Source organism: Orycteropus afer, unplaced genomic scaffold, assembly GCF_000298275.1.
Source record: "Orycteropus afer afer isolate SDZICR_OR568_19922 unplaced genomic scaffold, OryAfe1.0 scaffold00732, whole genome shotgun sequence".
In the NCBI taxonomy this organism is placed as follows: domain Eukaryota; kingdom Metazoa; phylum Chordata; class Mammalia; order Tubulidentata; family Orycteropodidae; genus Orycteropus; species Orycteropus afer.
This window is the reverse complement of record NW_006922319.1, coordinates 32,360-52,433: the sequence shown is the minus strand read 5'-3', so window position 1 is coordinate 52,433 and position 20,074 is coordinate 32,360. Positions and strand designations below refer to the sequence as shown.

At 45.7% G+C, this 20,074-nt stretch overlaps 1 protein-coding gene across 1 annotated transcript; it reads right to left on the bottom strand.

Annotated features, from left to right (window-relative positions):
* Positions 1-279: 279 nt before the first annotated feature.
* CRYM (crystallin mu) lies at positions 280-16,245 on the bottom strand. The gene is made up of 8 exons (XM_007957341.2): positions 16,076-16,245; positions 14,692-14,845; positions 11,884-11,946; positions 9,348-9,449; positions 5,860-6,043; positions 1,776-1,897; positions 1,023-1,107; positions 280-344 (listed from the first exon to the last, which is right to left on the bottom strand). The coding sequence occupies exons 1-8, from the start codon at positions 16,243-16,245 to the stop codon at positions 280-282; spliced, it is 945 nt and encodes a 314-aa protein (XP_007955532.1).
* Between the last annotated feature and the right edge of the window lie 3,829 nt (positions 16,246-20,074).

The following is a 20,074-nucleotide window of genomic DNA, read 5'->3' as shown; positions in this document are numbered from 1 at the left end:
AGAATTGAAAAATGCTTTATTTCAGGGAAATACAAAAGGTAGTGAGATACAAGGGAAAGGAACATACTATAGCCTGGAATAACAGAGGAAAGGGGCATGTAGGGTTGCTTTCTAACTACTAACATGAATACGGATCCCATTAATTAAGGTACGACATGATAAGCACAAAACAATAGCTCACTGGGTACTGCATTCCCTTAGTTGATCTAGAAATCATGACACAACCAGTATGATATTCCTTGGACTGCAGCATCCATCTCAACACAAGATTTCTTTGTTTTATTTACCAGATGACCAGGAATCATACACTAGTTTGGCTGCAACTGTGTCCTCCACCGCCATTCCTGTAATGAACAGAAATCTGGTTTACCTTTTGTCAGAATTAGATCTTCCTGACATAACCTAAGCCCTCTGACCAGCAGTTTCCTGAGATATTGTCCATGCTGCCAAGGGGCAGACGGGCCCCTGGGAGTCTATCTTTTGTTGGGTTTATGTCTGTAACAACTCAGGTGGTAATATGGCTTCCCATGAAAGCCCTCCTCAAATCAGCAGGCAGGAAGGTAGTAAAGGAGGAACCAAAGAGATCTCAAGCTGTACTTTCTGTCTGGGTCTCTTTCAGAAGACTCACTTAAGAGATAAGTTCCCTATCTTTTAACATTTTTATTCTCTACCTGAAGCACTGAAAAAATATCTTTTTCATTTGCTATGTGCAAATGGTTTATGTGCACATCTCAATCCTCATGACAACTCAAGCTAAGAGGTGGTGAAGAAACCATGATTTAGAGAGGTTGTCACCTGCTTAAGGACAAATGCCCAGTGAGTGGCAGAGCAGGGAATCCAACCTAGGAGTGGCCGATTCTGGAGTTTGTGGGCTGAATCACTATACTAAGACATAAATAATTGATCCTAGAGCTAGATTTCACAATGATTCATCTACAGAGCCTGGTGAAGCATTTCCCTCCCCACTGCTAGCTAGATTTGTGTTCTAGTTAGATTTGTGCCTGGGGAGCAGTGGCTCTTACCCAAAGACTTGAACACTGTGGTCTTCTCACACTGGGCTGTCTTCACTCCCTTCACCACTTCTCCTAGCTCAGCGAAGATCTCTGCCTGTGAAACACACACACATTGACCTAGGCCATGACACTGAAGTGTGCTGGGGATCTACTTCTGAAGCTAGCCCAGGGCATCCCAGAACTGGGTAAGGGATGAACTTGATAGAAAGTCCATTTGAGAATCAGATTTTGGCAGGGAGAAGGCTTCCTCCTGAAATCCCTTTTTGGGTAGCATCTGCTTTGGTGAGATCATGAACGCAGAGATCCAAGTTTGCAGCTCGGAGAGTGTCCTGCCAAGTCACTGTGTGAGGAAGTGGGCAGGTCCTTATCTGAACACTCATTTTGGCAGCCCCTTTCTTGGTTCTATGCCTTGATTAAAAAGAAAAAAGAAATAGCCAGAAGGTAACCAGTCATGGTGCTATTGTGCTGGCCACACTGGGAAGGCTTTCAGGCTGCAAAAGGTTTCCAAATCCCTATCCCACTGCCCTACAGGACAGCCCAGTACAATGGAAAAATTCCTTAAGCTTCCCTCTCTGGACAAAGGGAAGAAGAAAACACAGTGGTGCTCCTGTTATTTCAGAAGGGGATTAAAAAGGAGCTCATTTTCCCACAAGGAGGTAGAGACAATCGAGGTCTGAAGCAGATCAATCTGAAGAAGTTACTGAAACCCTGGGATCCAGGTGAGGCCATCTGGGACAATAGCCCACAGGACAGGAAGCTCACCCCTGACAAGAGAACATCCCCAGACTCCTTCAGGGCAGCCTCCTTGGAGTCCACATACAGCACAGCTTGTTTCATAAGTTCATCATCCATTTCTCTCCAGTCAGGTCTGCTGGCTCCGATGGCTGCAAGACAAAAAAGCACACCCTAAGCCCAGAAGCAACCCCAAGGGATACCATAAGCATCCAAGCACGGATGATGGGTGGGGCTGGGTGAGGAAAAGGAGGTGATGAAGGACATGAGGGAACACTCAGATTTGGAGCATTTTCTCATTTGCCCAGGTCAAGCCCCTTCCAATCAGCGAGACTGAATACTTAATAATAATCATACCTATGAGTTTTTCCTTTCCATTTCCTATCTGCCTCATTTCTAAAAGGGTTTGAGATGACTTAGCATTTGTTTGCTGGGTGCCTACTCTCTGTGGCTGTTTTACACACACTATAATCCTAAGGCACTCTAGTAGTGTACTGGTTAAGGCATTTGGCTGCTAACCAAAAGGTCGGTGGTTCAAACCCACCAGCCACTCTGCAGAAGAAAGATGAAGCAGTCTGTTTCCATAAAGATTTATAGCCTTGGAAACCCAATGGGGGTTGGTATGAGTTGGAATTGCCTCAATGGCAGTTTGGTTTTTCTGGGGTTTTTTATTGATAATCCTTACAAGTGCTTGAGTCTCATTTAACAGATGTGGAAATTGAGGCTCAGAGAAGTAAAGGTGCTTGCAAGGTTCCGTGTCTAATATTTGAGTCCAGGTCCGTGAGAACGCCATGGCTTTCTCTCCTCCTCTACTTACCGAGAACGACGACTTCCCAGCAAAACCCCTGAAACAGAGGTATCTTTTGGAGCTTATTCATACTCCACTCTCTGTCTCTCCGCTTGCTCTTCCACAATTCCAATTCCTCATCCCCAGCCACTTCTCTCTTAGCTCAAGACAAACATGTCTAGTCAGTGTCAGGGTCACAAAGAAGCCACAGTAAAAAGAATATTGAGTCCATTCCGGCTGGCCTGAAGCTTTCTTATTCTCTGCAGAGCCTGGGACCTTAACAATGACTCCAGTGTATCCTGCCTGCTGGTAAAGGGGACATAGGCTAACACCCAAGCTGCAACCATGGGCCTGCGGGGGTCCATAGGTGATGGAATGAGCAAAGCGAAACAGAGGAGTTAGACTGGGAATGGGGCAGATGAAGGCACACAGAAGAATGCAAGCCCTTCTAAAGGAGATGGTCATTGTTCAGCTCTAACTGCTGCCGTGTCGGAGTACAAGCCCACTGCTATCAGACATATATTTTTTTTTTCCAAAAAGAAAAGCAGGAAATCTATTTGCATGCGATGTTTTTCTATATTTAAAACACACTCTGACCCAAGGAAAACACATCTGCTGGCTGGATCCAGCCCATGGCCAGCCAGTCTTTGGAAACTGCTATACAGCCTTACACAAATATACGCAGCATTTATATGCCTTCTCACACTGCTGTCCAGTTTTTTTTTTTTTTTTTCCACTTGTTTCCTTTCCTGCTGTTCTCCCTTGCTCTCATTTCCAAAGAGAGTGGTTTAAGAATGTCCATCTTGAAGGCTGTCTGTGTAGGGAGTGCTATAGAACAAAAGTACTAGCTAATGAAGCTTGTAAATAAATCATAAGCTGGCGGGGAAACGTCCAGCTTCTCAGGCCACCCCTTTGTGCTGCACTATTCCACCAAAATAGCTGCTGCTGCTTCTGAACTGCCAAGTTGCCAAGGGGTTGTATGTGGCCATTCAGGCAGATGGCGGTGGGCCAGGTGGTAAGGGTGGGGCCTGACTCAGACTGGACCCTGGCTTTGCTTTCAGTGGGGCTAGAATGGATCAATCTCTGGGTGGCACAAACAGGTAACAGGCTTAGCTGCTAATCAAAAGGTTGTGATTCAAATCCACGCAGAAGCTCCTTGGAAGAAACGCCTGGTGATCTACTTCTGAAAAATCAGCCACTGAAAACCCTATGGAGCTCAGGCCTACTCTGACATGAAGCCAACTCAAAAACTAGGCAGAATAGGTCAGAAGACTTGCGACGGCAGCACCTGGGGGAAAGTGTGGAGCAGGCTGGGACCGGGCCTGCCTCTCAGCCAAGCTGTAAAGTAAGTAAAATCTGTCTTCAGTGTTTCTAATGTGTTGGCTGCTCTTGTAACACACTTTTCTTATATATATTCGAAACCTCTGTGAATACATACACCGATTTTTTCCCACTCCCTCTCCCCCAAAAAATCAAACTCATTCATTCATTCAATTCCAACTCATAGTGACCCCCATTGTGTTTCCAAGGCAGTAAATCTTTATGGAAGTAGATTTCCCCATCCTCCTTCCACAGAGAAGATGGTGGGTTTGACTCGCCAACCTTCTGGTTAGCAGTCAAATGCTTTAGGCACTGTACCATCAGAGGGAAATACAAGAGATGACTAGACTTAAAATCAAGCCAGCCTTCCTGGTGAGAGATACAAAATGCAAGAGGAATTAGATGTGAGGGCTAGTCTCTGTCACTGGCTTTGAAGATAGAGGGTCTACATGGCAAAGAACATGGGTGCCCTAGGAGATGAGAGTGGCCCTAGAGAAACGGGAACCTCAGGCCTGCGGTTGTCACAATCCTGTGAGCTTGGAAGAAGACCCTGAGATCTAGATGACAGAACAGCCAGATAACACCTTGATTTCACCCTTGTAAGACTCCAAGCAGAGGACCCAGCTAACCCATGCCTAGACTCCTGAACCACAGAAACTGTGAGATCATGAGTATGTCATTTTGAACTTGGGAAAAAAGTACATAATGAAGTCAACGCTGGAGCAGATTCCCTGGGAACCCATTTCATCAAGAAATGGTGAATTGATTTTCTAATTCCTCCCAGAAGTTGTCATGCTGTCCATAAAGCCAGCCCTGACCCACAAGCCAAGCACACTGACCATCTGCACTACCCAGGGACTCCTGAGCTCGGCTGTTAACTGGAAGGGTGGAGGTACGTGTCAACCCAGAGGTGCCCTGGAAGAAAGGACTGGCAATCTGTTTCTGAAAAACCAACCACTGAAAACCCTGTGGAGCATACATGGGACTGCCATGAGTTGCAGTCAACTTGACAGTAACTGGTGCTTTGGTTTACCTACCTATAATATGGGGGCATGATAATAATAGCTCTTAAATCATAACGCTGTTGTACAGACAAAATAAAATAGGATTTTAAACAATTTATAACAGCACCTGGCAATAATAAGTGTTCAGTGTAGACTAGTTCTTACTATACCCCTCAGGGCCATTTAAAGATCTTCAGAGGTCCCAGGCACTCTTACTTTTAAAATCCCCCCACCCCTTTTCCTATCACACACTAAAGAGCATCCACATACCACATGAAATGTCTTTTCACTATAATTTTTTTTTGAGTTTTATAATCTAAGTTTTTTTAAGAACAAATGATTTCCTTGACTTTTGTGACATAAAATTAATGACATTTAAGAGCTGAATTGTGGTTGACCATATAATGTTACTTTTGATAGATCTTATTAATTTCAGGTTTGCAATTTCCTTTTTGTGTTTTGGAGCCTCTATTGTTTTTCGGGTCTCACACTTATCCTTGTTGTTGTGTGCTGTTGAGTCGACTCCAACTAATAGCAACCCTATACGACAGAGCAGAACTGCTCCACAGTGTTTCCTAGGCTGTGATCTTTATGGGATTTGGCCGTTAACCAGAAGGTGGGTGGTTCACACTCACCAGCTGCTCTGATGGAGGAAGATGAAGCAATCTACTTCCGTAAACATTTATAGCCATGGAAACCATACGGGTTGCTATGAGTCAGAATCGACTCAATGGCAGTGGGCTTGGACAATCTCTATGGGAGTAGATCATTTGGTCTTTTCTCCTATGGTGCGGCTAGTGGGTTTGAACAGTTGATCTTCTGGCTAGCTGCTGAGTGCTTAACTACTGTGACACCAGGGCTCCTTATATATTTCCACAGGCCCTTCAAAGCTTGGGCCTTCTGTGTCATGAATCAAATGGCTCTGAACATTCAGCCTTTGGTCCCAGTCCAGGAAAGAGTGTGTTCACCACCTGCCCCTGGCTCATGGAGTCACTCTACTTACCATTGATGTGAGCCCCCGGCTTCACCCATTCACCAAACAAAATGGGCTCTGTTGCCATGGTGACTGTGATGATCACATCTGCACCTGTCACAGCCTCCTGGACGGATGAACAGACCCGTACTGGTCCTTGCACTGTGTCTGCAAACTTCTCTGCATTTTCCTTTGTGCGGTTCCATATCCTCACCTTCATTAGGGGGAACAAGAGGGACATTGGTGCCATATGTTTGGGCTGTTTGTTTTATGCCAAGCCCAGGGATGCCAAGCAAAAGCTGAACCCCTCTGAGGTAGAAGGTGTGGTTATCTAAATCATTCCCTATGGAGAATGGACATTTGGTAACATTAATCTGAACTAAGATGAAACTTGTTGCTGTCAAGTCAATTCTGACACAAAGTGCCCCTACAGGACAGAGTAGACCTGCCCCATAGGGCTTCCAAGGCTGTCAATCTTGACAGAAGCAAAGCCCAAACCAAAACCACTGCTGTGGAGTCAATTCCAGCTCACAGAGCCCATAGAGGACAGAGTAGAACTGTCCCATAGGGCTTCCAAGGCTGTAATCTTTATCTTTTCCCCCCCTTTTTTCCCCCCAAACCACCTGCACTTTGTTTACTCTTCTTAGTATTGTTATCTGCATTTTATAAATAAGAAAAGTGAGGCTCACAATTCAAATCTAGTTCTTATCATTTGGTTTATTCTCTCTCTCCAGAGGTCAAAGTTAGTAGTTGGGGCATAGCCCTGTAGTCATCTCCCCTCCTGAGCTTTGCAGGCAAGGACTATGACCTTTTCAACACTGAGTGTCTACAGCAAGCCTGTAATCTTTATGGAAGCAGACTGCCACATTTTTCTCCCACAGAGTAGTTGACAGGTTCAAACCACTGACCTTTCAGTTAGCAACCGAGTGCTGAACCACCGTACTACTGGGTATTTGAAAATGAGCTTTCTCTGCCACCTTCCCCTTTAGAGAAGGTTGGCAGTTTTCCAGTTCTAGCCTGAGACACACAACTCAGTCATTTAAGAGGTACTAAATAGTTTAATGATTAGCAGAGCAAATTCTGGGGTGAGGGCGGGCTTGGAAGAAATATTTGCTGTGTCACTTTCTGCCCCTGAAATTATATAACCTCACTCAGCCTCAGTTTCATGTCTGTAAAATGTCAATGATAACTGGGTAAAGTCAGTATCAACTCATGGTTTACATTTGAGACCCTGTAAAGGAGTTACATGGGGTATGAGATTCACAAACAGGATTCTTGATGGCAATATTTTCCATGGACTAGCTTGATCTCTTAAGTATATGTAGGGAATTAAAGACAGAAAGCATTTGAAGAGTGAACGGTGCAGTAGGTAAAAAGGCCAACAGTGGTGGCTACAATTAGAATCCTGGAAGGTGTTGGTGGGAGAGTGGTGGTGTCACCGGTCTATCAGGAGCTGGGGGCTTGCTAGCTTGTTAACAGGTTTCTTGTTTAGGTGGGAGTTATCAGCTTTCCAACAATTGAAAATAAGGCCTATAGAATACCATAAGGAAACATAATAAATACAGAAATAGATTTTACATGCAAGTAAATTCACAAATCAAACCAGAAAAAAACAAACTCATTGCCATTGAGTTAATTCTGACTCATAGCAACTTCCACTGGGCTTCTGAGGCCATAAATTTTTTTTTTTTTTTTTAGTTTTATTGTGATTTGGGTGAAAGTTTACAGAGCAAATTCATTTTCTATACAGCAGCTCACATATACTTTGTCTCATGACATTGATTGCAATTTCTCACAGTGCAACAGCTCCCCTCCCACTTCCTCCCCACAGTTACCTCTTCCCTGTGTCCTTCCCTGCACTCCTGTGCCCCAAGCTGTCTCCTTGTGCATATACAGCCCTTCTATTCTCCCATGATTGATCTCTTCAAGGAGTGTATCTACCTAATAAAAATTTCCAGCTCATATGCCTGCCTTTGGTTTGGCCAAAAGCCACAGGAGTGGGTTCAGTTCCAGACCTGAAGGGTAGCTAGGGGAAGTAGTCTCAGGGATTCCACCAGGCTCTATCAGACCAGCAAATCTGGTCCCTTTTTTTTTTTTTTTTTTTTTTTTTATGATTTTGAGTTCTGTTCCACATTGTTCTCTGACTCTATCCAGGATCTCCTGCATACATCTCCCTCTGAGTGGTTGACAGTGGTAGCTGGGCACCATCTAGTTCTTCTGGTCTCATAGTCATATAGGCTGAGGATTGCATGGTGTACCAGTCCCCAAGGCTATAAATCTTGACAGAAGCAGACTGTCTCATCTTCTGTGGAGTGGCTGGTGGGTTCAAACCACTGACATTTTGGATAGTAGTCAAATACCTTAACCACTACACCACTAGAGCTCTTTAAGTTCACCAACCAAAGTGCAGATAATATAATATGCCCAGCCATAGGGGAATGGTTAATAATGGTAACTTTCTTGATGGAAAATTATGTAAGTATTATGCAAAAATGAGATAATCTGGAAATGTAATGATGTTAGAACATTCAGTGAAAAGATAGGGTATATAATTGTATATACTTAATGTGATTAAAATTATATTAAAAAACATAAAGATTAGAAAATACTAACTGCTAATCTTTAAAAAAAAAAAAAAAAAATAAGGAGCTCTGGTGGCATAGTACCTAGGGCATTTGATTGCTAACCAGAAGGTTGGTGGTCCAAACACACCAGCCATTCCATGGCAGGAAGACGGGGCAATCTATTTTTGTAGAGATACCATCTGAGAAACCCAAAGCAGGTTGCTATGAGTCAAAATCTATAAAAGTATTTATTTTTTCTTGTTTTCTTCCTTATACTCTATACTTCCCAAAGCAGACAGATATATTTATTGTGAAAATACTTTTAAGTGCCCCCCATCCCTCACACACACATAAAAAATAAAATAAAACAAAAGGAGCATGGGACATTCCCAGAAGAAAGTAGGAGTCATGATTGGGGAATGGTAGACCAGTACCTAGACTGAGAGGGGACTGCTGTAATGCATGGTGACCTAATGTCTTACAGAGTGGAACTGCTCCTTAGAGTCTTCTTGGCTGTAATCTTTATGGAAACTGGCCTTTCTTCTGTGGCACCACTGGCTGGGTTCAAACCATGGTGCCAAACTATTTGTGCCACCCAGAGACTGAATCAATAACCCTAAACACCTAAAGACTCACAGATTCTCCTAAGAGAAGCACAGAGAGGGGCCAAAAGAACAGTGTCTATGATGGACATAACATAATCCTTTAACAGACCAAGTAGACTGGCTGCATCCTCAAGCATACCCGTGAACTGAGAAACAAGGTGACTCAGGCCTTCTCTCCTACCATTCACCTCTTAATGACTACTGGGGAAGTCATTAAGGTAAAAGAATGATCTAGATCAGACTCTTGACCTAATATTTCAGAGAAATCCATGCTGCATGTGAAGGAGTATAGACAAACGTCACCGGCCACTCACTCCCTTCTCTCTTCTCCCCAACACCTTGGACTTACCTCCTTAAAGGAAAATTGCTCTGTGAAGATCTCATAGTGGCTATAGGCCTGGACTCCAGCCCCAAGGATGCACAACACTTCACTGCTGGGGTGTTTCAAAAACTATTTGAGAGACATGAGGTAGAAAAGGTCAAGGGACATATCAGTGGCCAGCTGAAAGGTGAAGAACAAATATGGTTTGAGTATCGAGAGCTCTTGAGCAATCAGAAAGACATCATTTGTGTTTCACTTCCCGCCGCTGGAGTGGGGAAAGAAGGAAGGAAGCTTCACTGAGTAGCTAATACAGCCAGTGCTTTACCCCATCATCTCCTTTAGTTCAGATGATGGCCCTGTGAGCTACACTGTCATTGTTAAGCTGCTGTGACTCATGGCAACCCCATGCACAATGGTAGGAAACACTGCCCCAGCCCGAGCCCTCCTCATGACTGGCTGCAGATCAGTCCAAGGCAAGTTGATCACCAGGCCTTTCTTTCTCGTCTATCTTGGTCTGGAAGCTCCACTGAATCCTACATAGCACTGTAGCAACATGCCAGCTGTAACTGATAGAGAAGTGGCTGTGCTTGAGGGTTAGCTGAGAATTGTGCCCAGATCTCCCACATGGAAGGCTAGAATTTTACGACTGAACCACCAATGCCCTTTTACAATAGGATTCAAAAAAAAAAAAAAAAAAACACCTCACTGCCATCGAGTCAATTCCAACTCATAGCGACCCCCACTGGGTTTCTGAGGTGGTAAATCTTTATGGAAGGAGATTGCCCAGTTTTCCTTCCATGGCACAATAGGATTTGGGGCATATTATTTTTCCCGTAAGTATACACATAATTAAAAATGTGTATATGAATCTGCTAGACTTTTCATTGGGACCTCTTGTAGTATAGTGCCTAAGGCACTTGACTGCTAACCAGAAGGCTGGAGATTCAAACCCACCAGCCACTCCTTGGAAGGAAGGTTGGGCAATCTACTTCCGTGTGATACTGCCTCGGAAACCCAAGGAGGGGTGCTATGAGTCGGGGCCGACTGGATGGCACATAACAACAACAACAACAGACTTTTCATTTAAACAAAGAATTTGGAAGTCTGTTTCATTTGCATTCACCAAGGTCTGGTCTTCCTATCTCCCAAGATATTTCCCATGCCATGCTAAGTTCAGCTGTACTTCATGTCTTCCCACCATACTGGCTTCCTTGCAGTTCCTAAAGTACATGTGACTCCTTCAAGTACATGTACTCCTGTACACGGGACAACTGCAGAGCCTTTGCACAGTTTCTATCCTCTGTCAAGTAACGTTTTTCTCTCCTCCCCTCTATTATCCTTTGAGTCTCAGTTAAAATCTCCCTTCCTCAAGAAAAGTCTCTCCAAATCCTATAGACTGGTTTATGACCTCTGTTTTACACTCACATAGCACTTCCCATCTTTCAGTCAATGTACTTGTCAGGGTAGTGATTTCACATGTATTGGTATAATCTTTGGATTACTATCTGTCTCACCCACTGGCCCCTTCACTCTATGATGGCAGTTACTGTGTCTGGTTTTGCTCACCATTCTGTGTCCCATGCTAAGCACATGGCAGCAAAGTAAAAAGTAAAACAGATCTTTGATCTTCATTCAAATAGCCCATCTAAGCTGAGCTTCTGACATACTCCTTGTAGGAAGAGTGCTTGCGAAGTACCTGAAGTTCTAAGAAGTTCACTGTCTTAGTTATCTAGTGCTGCTATAACAGAAATACCACAAGGGGTGGCTGTAATAAACAGAAATTAATTTTCTCACAGTTTAGGAGGCTAGAAGTTCAAATTTAGGGAATTAGGTCTAGGGGAATGAGTTCTTGTTTCTGTGAGGTCTGAGGAAAGGTCTCTTTTCAGTATCTGTAGGCCTGGTGTTCCTCAGCTTGCTGCTGGCGACCTTCATGTGCCATGGCAATGCCTACACCTGGCAAATGGAGATAATCATGCCCACTTTGCAAGGTTGATGTGAGAGTTAAGAATAATGCATGGAACGTACCTGCAACCTGGTCATGCTGAATAAATGGTACCGATTAATTTCTGTCAGCTTGTCATACTGTGGTAGCTTGCATGTTGCTATGATGCTGAAAACCATTGTACTGATATTTCAAATACCAGCAGAGTCACTCATGGTGGTCAAGTTTCATTGGAGCTTCCAGACTAAGACAGTACAAAGAAAGGCCTGGCAAGCTGCATCCCAAAATCAGACAATAAAAACCTTGTGGATCACGACAGAATATTGTCCGATGCGGTGCTAGGAGATGACCACCCTAAGTTGGAAGGCACTCAAAATACAGTGGCCACAACGGACTGGTACACCGTGAGTTGGGGCCTACTCGATGGCAACGAACAGCAACAACAATTAATTTCACGAATCACTGTGCTTACATGATGCTCCATATTTGGCATACGGAGTTCCAGCTCTGTTCAAATAAGAACAACATAAGTTCCTGATTTTTCCTTTAGTCTCTCTGACTTGAGACACTAAACCCCACCCACTAGCTCACCTTGACAGCACAGCTATCCACTAATCTTACCTTGGTGGCAATGGCAGATACTGCAGCTGTTCTCTTTGCAGTTATGACATTTCCATCCATGACCTGGAAGAGAAGGGAGTCAGTGAGCAAGGGGCACCCCTATCCACCACTTAAGCTGAGAGAAGCATCTCTAAAAGAGTAGCCCTTAGAACTTTTATAGTATCCTACAGAGACCCTGGGTTTGGTGTCAGATCTGGATCCAATTACTCCACTTACGAGATTTGCAACTTTGAACAAATAGCTTAATTTTTAAGCACTGGTTTCCCCACCTGTATAAATAAAGATAATGCCAACCATTCAGAGGGTTCCTGTGAGGATTAAATGTGTTGGTACATCTGAACACATTGAGCACATGCCACGTCCCCTCCAAACTTCCCATTTTCTCTTCTTGCCCTGGGATTCTTGAATGATGCAATTAAGGAGGAATTCAAGGGATGAGATTAGTCATTTGACATCTGTGCGAGGGCTATGAAACTCTGCTGGGTTGTCGTTGTGTGTCATGTTGTTAGGTGCTATAAAGGCAACTCATAGCAACCCTATGGGACAGAGGAGAACTGCCCCACAGGGTTTCCTAGGCTGTAATCTTTACAGGAGCAGAGCACTAGGTCTTCTCTCCTGCAGAGCACCTGGTGGGCTTAAACACTGACCTTTCAGCTAGGAACTGAGCACTAAACCACTGTGCCACCAGAGTTCTATGCAGGTCTACCTCAGGTGTTCTCAACTTCTGCTGCACATATGGGGAACTTTCTGAAGATACAGATGTCTAAGCCAAACCCTTGGATTAACTGAATCTCAATACATCTGTAGTAAGAGAAAGAATGGGGCCCTAAGCATTCAGGAAAGGTCCAGGCAGAACTAAGAGTTTCCTATAGTGTCCCAACTGCCTGGTCTCAAAAGCCAGTTTAGGGTCCCAGTGCACAGGAGTTAAGGGCACAAGCTCTACAGTCAGACTGACCTAGGACTGATGCTGGGTCTTTCACAAACCAGCTGTGTGACCGCAAGCAGAGTGGCTCTACCCATTGAAGTCCTGGAGATCACAACGGAAAGGGGATGCTCTGTGTTGGGTAGAGGGACTAATAAAAATTTCCACAGAGGAATGTTGTCAGAATTGAATCAAGTCAAAATCTGCCTGTCACATGATAGATGCTCAATAAGTGGCAATTAAAAAAGAAGTAGAACATGTAGAAATTCTTGGAATAATAATAAAAACCAACCAGCCAACCAGTCAAAAAGACTCCAAAAACAAAAAGGCAATAGAGCATAACATTAATATTAATATCCTGGAGTTAGATTGACAAGGTTTGAAGCCCAGCCACGTCACTTATTAGCTAAGTAAACCTGTGTCAATTGGGTAGAATTGCTCTGTGATGCAGTTTCCTCATCTGTAAAATGGGGGTAATGTTACCTGCCCCAACCAAAAAAAAAAAAAAAACAACTCACTGCCAGCGAGTCGGATCCAACTCATAGTGACTCCTCCTTGCATTTCTGAGGTCGTATCACTACAGAAGTAGATTGCCCAACCTTCCTTCTGAGGAGTTGCTGGTGAGTTTAAACCGCCAGCCTTCTGGTTATCAGGCAAGTGCTTTAGGCACTACGCCACCAGAGGTCCTATTACCTGCCCCACAGAGCGGTTATAAGTATTAAGACAATTAATACATGTCAAGTGTTTAGAACAGTGCCTGACATATCTAAAAACCAAACGAAACTCACTGCTATCAATTCGATTCTGATTCATAGCGACCCTCATTGGATTTCTGAGGTGGTAAATCTTTATAGAAGTGGATTCCCCCATCTTCCTTCCTTGGAGCAGCTAGTGGGTTTGAACTGCTAATCTTCTGGTTAGCAGTCAAGTGCCTTAGGCACTGTGCCACCAGAGCTCCTTCTGCCTGACATACTGTTGTTGTGGTGGTGGTTAGGTGCCTTCAAGTTGTCTTCGACTCCTCGCAATTCCACGCATAACAGAACAAGACACTGCTTGGTCCTGTAATCAGACAGTGTTTCACTCCTATTCGTAAGGTTTTCACTGTCCAATTTTTTGAGAAGTGGATAGACTACCTTCTTCCAAGTCTGTCTTAGTCTGGAAGCTCCACTAAAACCTGTCCACCATGGGTGACCCTGCTGGCCTTTGAAACACTGGTGGCATAGCCTCCAGCCTCACAGCAACATGCAAGCCACCACAGTACAACAAACTGACAGACAAGCGGTGGGCCTGACATACAGTAAACCAAAAAAGCAAACTCAGTGCCAACAAGTCCATTCCAATGCTTAGCCACCCCCCCTCCCCATTGGATTTCTAACGCTGTAAATCTTTATGGAAGCAGATTGCCTCATTTTTCTTCCACGGAACTGCTGGTTGGTTGACATATAGTAAGTGCTCAATAAATGTGAGCTATTGCTGTATGTTTTGGGTAGTATGATTAGATGTTAAAACAGGTCACTGTGTACTCCTCAGAAAAGACTTCCAGGGTTGACAGAATGTTCTTTCTCTTTTATGGTGGCACAGTCACTAAGTAAATGTTTCCCTGGCTACTGGGTTCATTCAAGCTGTGTATGTGGGCTAACTGGGTATCTGATGAAAATGACAAGATTATTGTTTCCACACTGTTCTGTGCTTGAAACAGGAATGGGTTCTGGGGCTGGGTTATGCATCCTCAGGCAGTCCTAGAAACTGACACATGGTCACACATGACCTTGACTTAATGAGGCCATGTGTTGTCACATCAGAACTCCTGGTCACACAGAACTAACTTCTGAACCTACCTCTGGGTCCAGGGCTCCCTCTCCACCTCAAGGCAGGGAGTTGCTTACCGCCAGCAGGGTGCCATTGGTGGGCTCAAAGAGTAGCACAGTGGCCTGGTGGGAAGGGAGAGTGGAAGTGGTGCTGTGGCCCTCGTAGAAGGTGACCAACTTGGTGGTCAGGGCGTCCTCTGCTGCACTGTAGGCGGGCATTACCCCCAGGAAACTACAAGGAGAAAGGAAGCCGCGTCAGCCCTTTCGCAGGATTTCTGGGGCCTTCAGTTCTCTTTCTGGAATCTTGCACTGCTGCCCTTCTCCTTCCCCTCTCCCTGTCCCTTCCGTTATGCATGAACCAAAAACCAAACTCACTGCCATTGAGTCAATGCGACTCATAGCGACCCCTCCTTGGGGTTCCCAGGCGGTATCTCTACTGAAGTAATTGCCCAATCTTCTTTCTGAAGAGTGGCTGGTGGGTTTGAACCACCAGCCTTCTAGTTAGCAGTCAAATGCCTTAGGCACTTGTGGCGGTTATGTTTGTGTGTCAACTTGGCTAGGCCTGATTGAGTGGCTGGGCAGCTGGATGTAGTATTCCCCATGATGAGACTTGTAATCACCTCCATGGTGGAACCTACTGTGAGCAGCTGAGTAGCTGCCTTTGGGTATGTGGTCTGCTTCCTGTATATAAGCAGAAGTTTTGAGAATGGTCTCTAGCCTTTGGCATGCGTGGACCCTGCATGTAGCCGTGTAGTTGTTCAGCAGCTCTGCCGATCCTAGGACTTACAATGGACTTGAATTAATGACCTGCCGTGTTGATTGGTAACATCGGGAACTGTGCCTTTTTATTTGTCAACCTTGGGGCTTCTCAGCCTCAGCAGCCAGCAGCCAACTGAATGAAGAAACGCCTCTAGCTCCAGTGGGCCGGGAGCAGGAGGCAGAGCTGGACCCCAAGGTTGAGGGGCTTCACCCAGCCCCTAGAGCCTGGCACTTTGATCTTGGACTTAAAGCTTCCAAACTGTAAGAATAAACTCCTGTTTGTTAAGGTCATCCCATTTGTGGTATATTCTTGTCAGAGCGGCACTAGGGAACCAGACGCCCTTCTCTCCTGCATATGTATAATATGTTCAGGAGTCTGACTGTGGATGAGAAAAACCAGGTTGGACTCAGCTCTGCCACATACTACCTGTGTTACCTCGGGTAAGCCACTTAACACCTCAGAGTCTCAGTTTTCCCACCAGTTAAATGGTGGTATTGGTGTGTTAAATTAAACAAGATAACAGCCTGCAAAGCGCCCACTTAGCATAGGGGGTAGCTCAGGTCAAGTGGCAGCCGTTATTGGCGATGATTAGCAATCCCTCCCTTCCTTTCACCCTTCCCTTCTCCCACCGCTTCCCTACTCAGTCCTGCTCTTCCTCCCTCCCAGTTTCTCCGGCCCCTGACCCCGACCTTCCTCACTCACCCTCGGTGCTTGGCCACGGGCACCACGGTGCGCACGGGCTGCATGACCCCTCCGTCTGGGCCGCTGGAGAAGTTGGCCAGAGCCGCCTCCAGGGGTGGGATGAGGAGGCTGGAGCTGCGGAGGTGGCGCTGGACCTCCGCCGCGCTCAAGAACGCTGGCGCCGAGCTCATCTTGCCGCCGGCCTGCTCGCTTCAGCTCCGGCAACGCGCTCTGCGCACCCCGGGTGCACTCTATTTGAGAGCGCGCCGGCAGCGCCACGGAGTCACCTACAGGCTTCTGTCCCAGCCTCCGGGAAAGGGGAAGGCGGAGCAGCACCGCCCCCCGCCTCCAGCGGGTCTCCGCCTTCACTGCCCCCGCCGAGCCGCGGGTCGGGGAGCTGGGTCCACTCCACAGGTTAATTCCCCGAGATTGGAGTCGAGGCGGCTGGCTGGGAGTTGGTGTCCTTGGGTCGACTTTCTCAATTCTTGCAATTAGCTGCAACCATATTCTTTGCAGACCTATTAGTGTAGGGCCTTGGCGGCCCATCTCCCCCTCCGCTCTTTGCTGTCTCAGCCGCACTCCTTGGGAAAGGAGACACTGGGGAGATGGCCCAAACGATGGCGGGGCTCCCTTGTCTCTTAAATTAGTGCTTGCCGCCGAGAGAGAAGGAGATCAAAGGACACAGGGATTATTAAAGACCATTTTCTTTTCATCTGGAGACTCTTCTCTGAATCTCGTCCTGGCTGGTGATTGCTTTAAGTGCATAGTTTTATCACAGGCTAACTAACTTAACTGCTAACCTTTGACAAGAGGGATATTCCCAGGGCAAGATGTAATAGCCTGAGGCACACTAAGAGCCAAAGTGCAGAAGACAACATAGGTCTTTTCTTCAAGGTTATTTTTGAGATGGGGAAATAAGACAGGATGTACGTGGGAAGGTGTGGGGGTTCAATCCCAAGAGAGCAAATGTCTCAGAATAACTTTGCCCAGAGACACCGAAAAACTGAGCCAGAGTCACCCTAAAAATCATCGCGGTTATTTAAGGGATTTTACGGAAAAGCAGCGCTGCATCCAGGCATGCCGGCTGCCTTCAAAGAAGGTCTGCACTGCCCCCTGCCGGCCTACAAGTACTTACACAGTAATAGAACAATCATGACCCGGCGCTTGGGTGGCAAGCTAGACTAGCCTGGCTGGAGTCCAACGCAGGTGGTCAGCTCCCCTCTGGAGGTATTGCAAGATGTTCTGGCTGACAGTGAGTTTCTTTATGCTTGTGGTCACAAGTAGATGTTTCTTGCAGCTGCAAGCTCTGCTGCCCCAGAAATGTATAGGGAGGAGAAGTCAAAAAAAGGCGGTAAAGTTTAGGAAGGCGGAGCAGGGGCCATTTTGGGGTGTTTGAAGGCCTAGATCATTCAGAAGGTAACTAACAATTCAGGGCAGGGTTAAAATACTATTAAGCCAAAAATTTAAATGGCTTTCCAGTAATACATCAGATAATGTTTCACTGCTATTCATGAGGTTTTCAGTGGCCAATTCTTTCAGAAGTGGTTGGCCCCATCCTTCTTCCCTGTCTGTCTTAGTCTGGAAGCTCCGGTGAAACCTATCCACTGTGCGTGACCGTGCTGGTATCAGAAATACTGGTGGCAGAGCTTCCAGCCTCACAGGAACACACGAGCCACCACAGTATGACAAACTGACAGACAAGTGGTCAAAGATTTCATATTACAGTCCACAATCAACATCCATGGAAGCCAAAAAATGAAAAACCAAACCCACTGCCATTGAGTCTATTCCAACTCATCGCAACCCCCATAGGGTTTCCGACATGGTAAATCTTTACAGAAGTAGATTGCCCAGTCTTGCTTCTGCAAAGTGGCTGGGGGATTTGAACCACCGCCAACCTTCTGATGCCTTAGGCACTGTGCTACCAGAGCTCCTTATTCATGGAAGCAGCAGTCAAGAAATCAGATATCATATTGCACTGGGCAAATCTGCTACAAAAGACCTCTTTAAAGTGTTGAAGAGCAAAGACGTCAGTTTGAAGACTAGGTGGCACCTAACCCAAGCCATAGTATTTTCAATCACCTCATACACATGTCAGAGCTGCACAATGAATAAGGAAGGTGGAAAAAGAGTTGATGTCTTTGAATTGTGGTGTTGGTGAAGAATACTGAAAATACCGTAAGCAGCTCTGGTGGTATTGCAGGTAAGGCATTTGGCTGCTAACCAGAAGGTCAGTAGTTCAAACCCATCAGCCAGTCTGCAAGAGGAAGATGATACAGTCTACTTCCATTAAGATTTACTGACTTACTCTCTGTGAGTTGGAATATACACGACGGCAGTGGGTTTGGTTTTCTCGTTTTTCATGTGTGTGTGAAAACTGGACAATGAATAAGGAAGACAGAAGAAGAGTTGTTGCCTTTGAATTGTGGTGTTGAAGTATAATGAAAATATCATGGACTGCCAGAAGAACAAACACTCTGTCCTGGAAGAAGTACAGTTGAAATGCCTCTTAGAAGTGAGGATGGCCAGACATCATCTCACCTACTTTGGTCATGTGGTCGGAGGGGACCATTCCCTGGAGAAGGACAGCATGCTTGTAAAGTGGAGGGTTAGAGAAAAGGGGGAAGCTCCGCAATGAGATGGATTGACACAGTGGCTACAACGATGGGCTCAAGCAAAGCAAGGATTGTAAGCAGGGCACAGGACTTGGACACTGTTTCGTTCTGTTGTACATAATGTTGCTGTGAGTCAGAATTAACTTGATGGCACCTAACAACAACCACAACAACAACATAAATTAATTGGAAGATTATTTAATATGAGGAGCCCTGGCGGCAGTTAAAGCTCTTGGCTGTGAACAGAAAGGTGGGCAGTTGGAACCCTCCAACCACTGCCTGGGAATCTCTATGGGACAGTTCTACTCTGGGTGTCATCTGGCTCATTTCCAACCCTGGAGAAAACATATAACGTACTAGGCTTTGATATCACACTGGCCCTTATCATATGAGGCCAAGGTGAGAGTTTCACATACAAACCCTGAATGTCGGCTCCCTCACCAAGAGATGGCAGAGGCAAACACTGAGAGCCAGCTGAGACCTCAACCCTATCCCCACCCCTTGCTGCCAAACTTGGCCCTTGGCTACAAGAGACCTCTGCTGAGTTCCAGCCATGGTCAAGCCTTCCTTCTGAGACTGTTGTTGTTGTTGTTAATGCTGTCGAGTTGGACCTGACTCATAGGGACCCTTCCTTGGGTTTTTGAGGTAGTATCACTACGGAAGTAGGTTGCCCAACCTTCCTTCCAAAGAGTAGCTAGTGGGTTTGAACCGCCAGCCTTCTGGTTAGCAATCAAGTGCCTTAGGTACTACACTAGCAGAGCTCCCCATGAGACTGCTGTTGTTGTTGTTGTCAGGTGCCGTTGAGTCATTTCTGACTCATAGCGACCCCATGCACAGTAGAATGAAACACTGCCTGATCCCGCACCAGCTCCACGATCCCTGCTATACCTGAGCCCATCATCACAGCCACCATGTCAATCCATCTCATTGAAGGCCTTCCCCTCTTTCATCCACCCTCCACCCTACCAAGCATGACATCATTTTCCAGGGAATTGTCCCTTCTGACATCATGACCAAAATAAGTGAGACGAAGTCTGGCCATTCTCAGTTCCAAGGAGCATTTCGGGTGCACTTCATCTAGGACAGATGTTAGTTCTTTTAGCAGTCCATGGTACCTTCAGCATTCTTCACCAGCACCACAACTCAAAAGCATCAATTCTTCTTCGGTCTTCCTTATTCATTGTCCAGCTCTCACATGAGTATGAGGAGATTGGAAATATCATGGCTTGTATCAGGTGCACCTTGGTCCTCAAGGAGACATCCTTGCTCCTCAGCACTTAAAACAGTTCCTTCGCAGCCGACCTGCCCAGTGCTACACATCGTCTAATGTCCTGACTGCTGTTTCCATTGGCCTCCATTGTAGAACCAAGCAATATGAATTCTTTGACAACCTCAATCTTCTCTC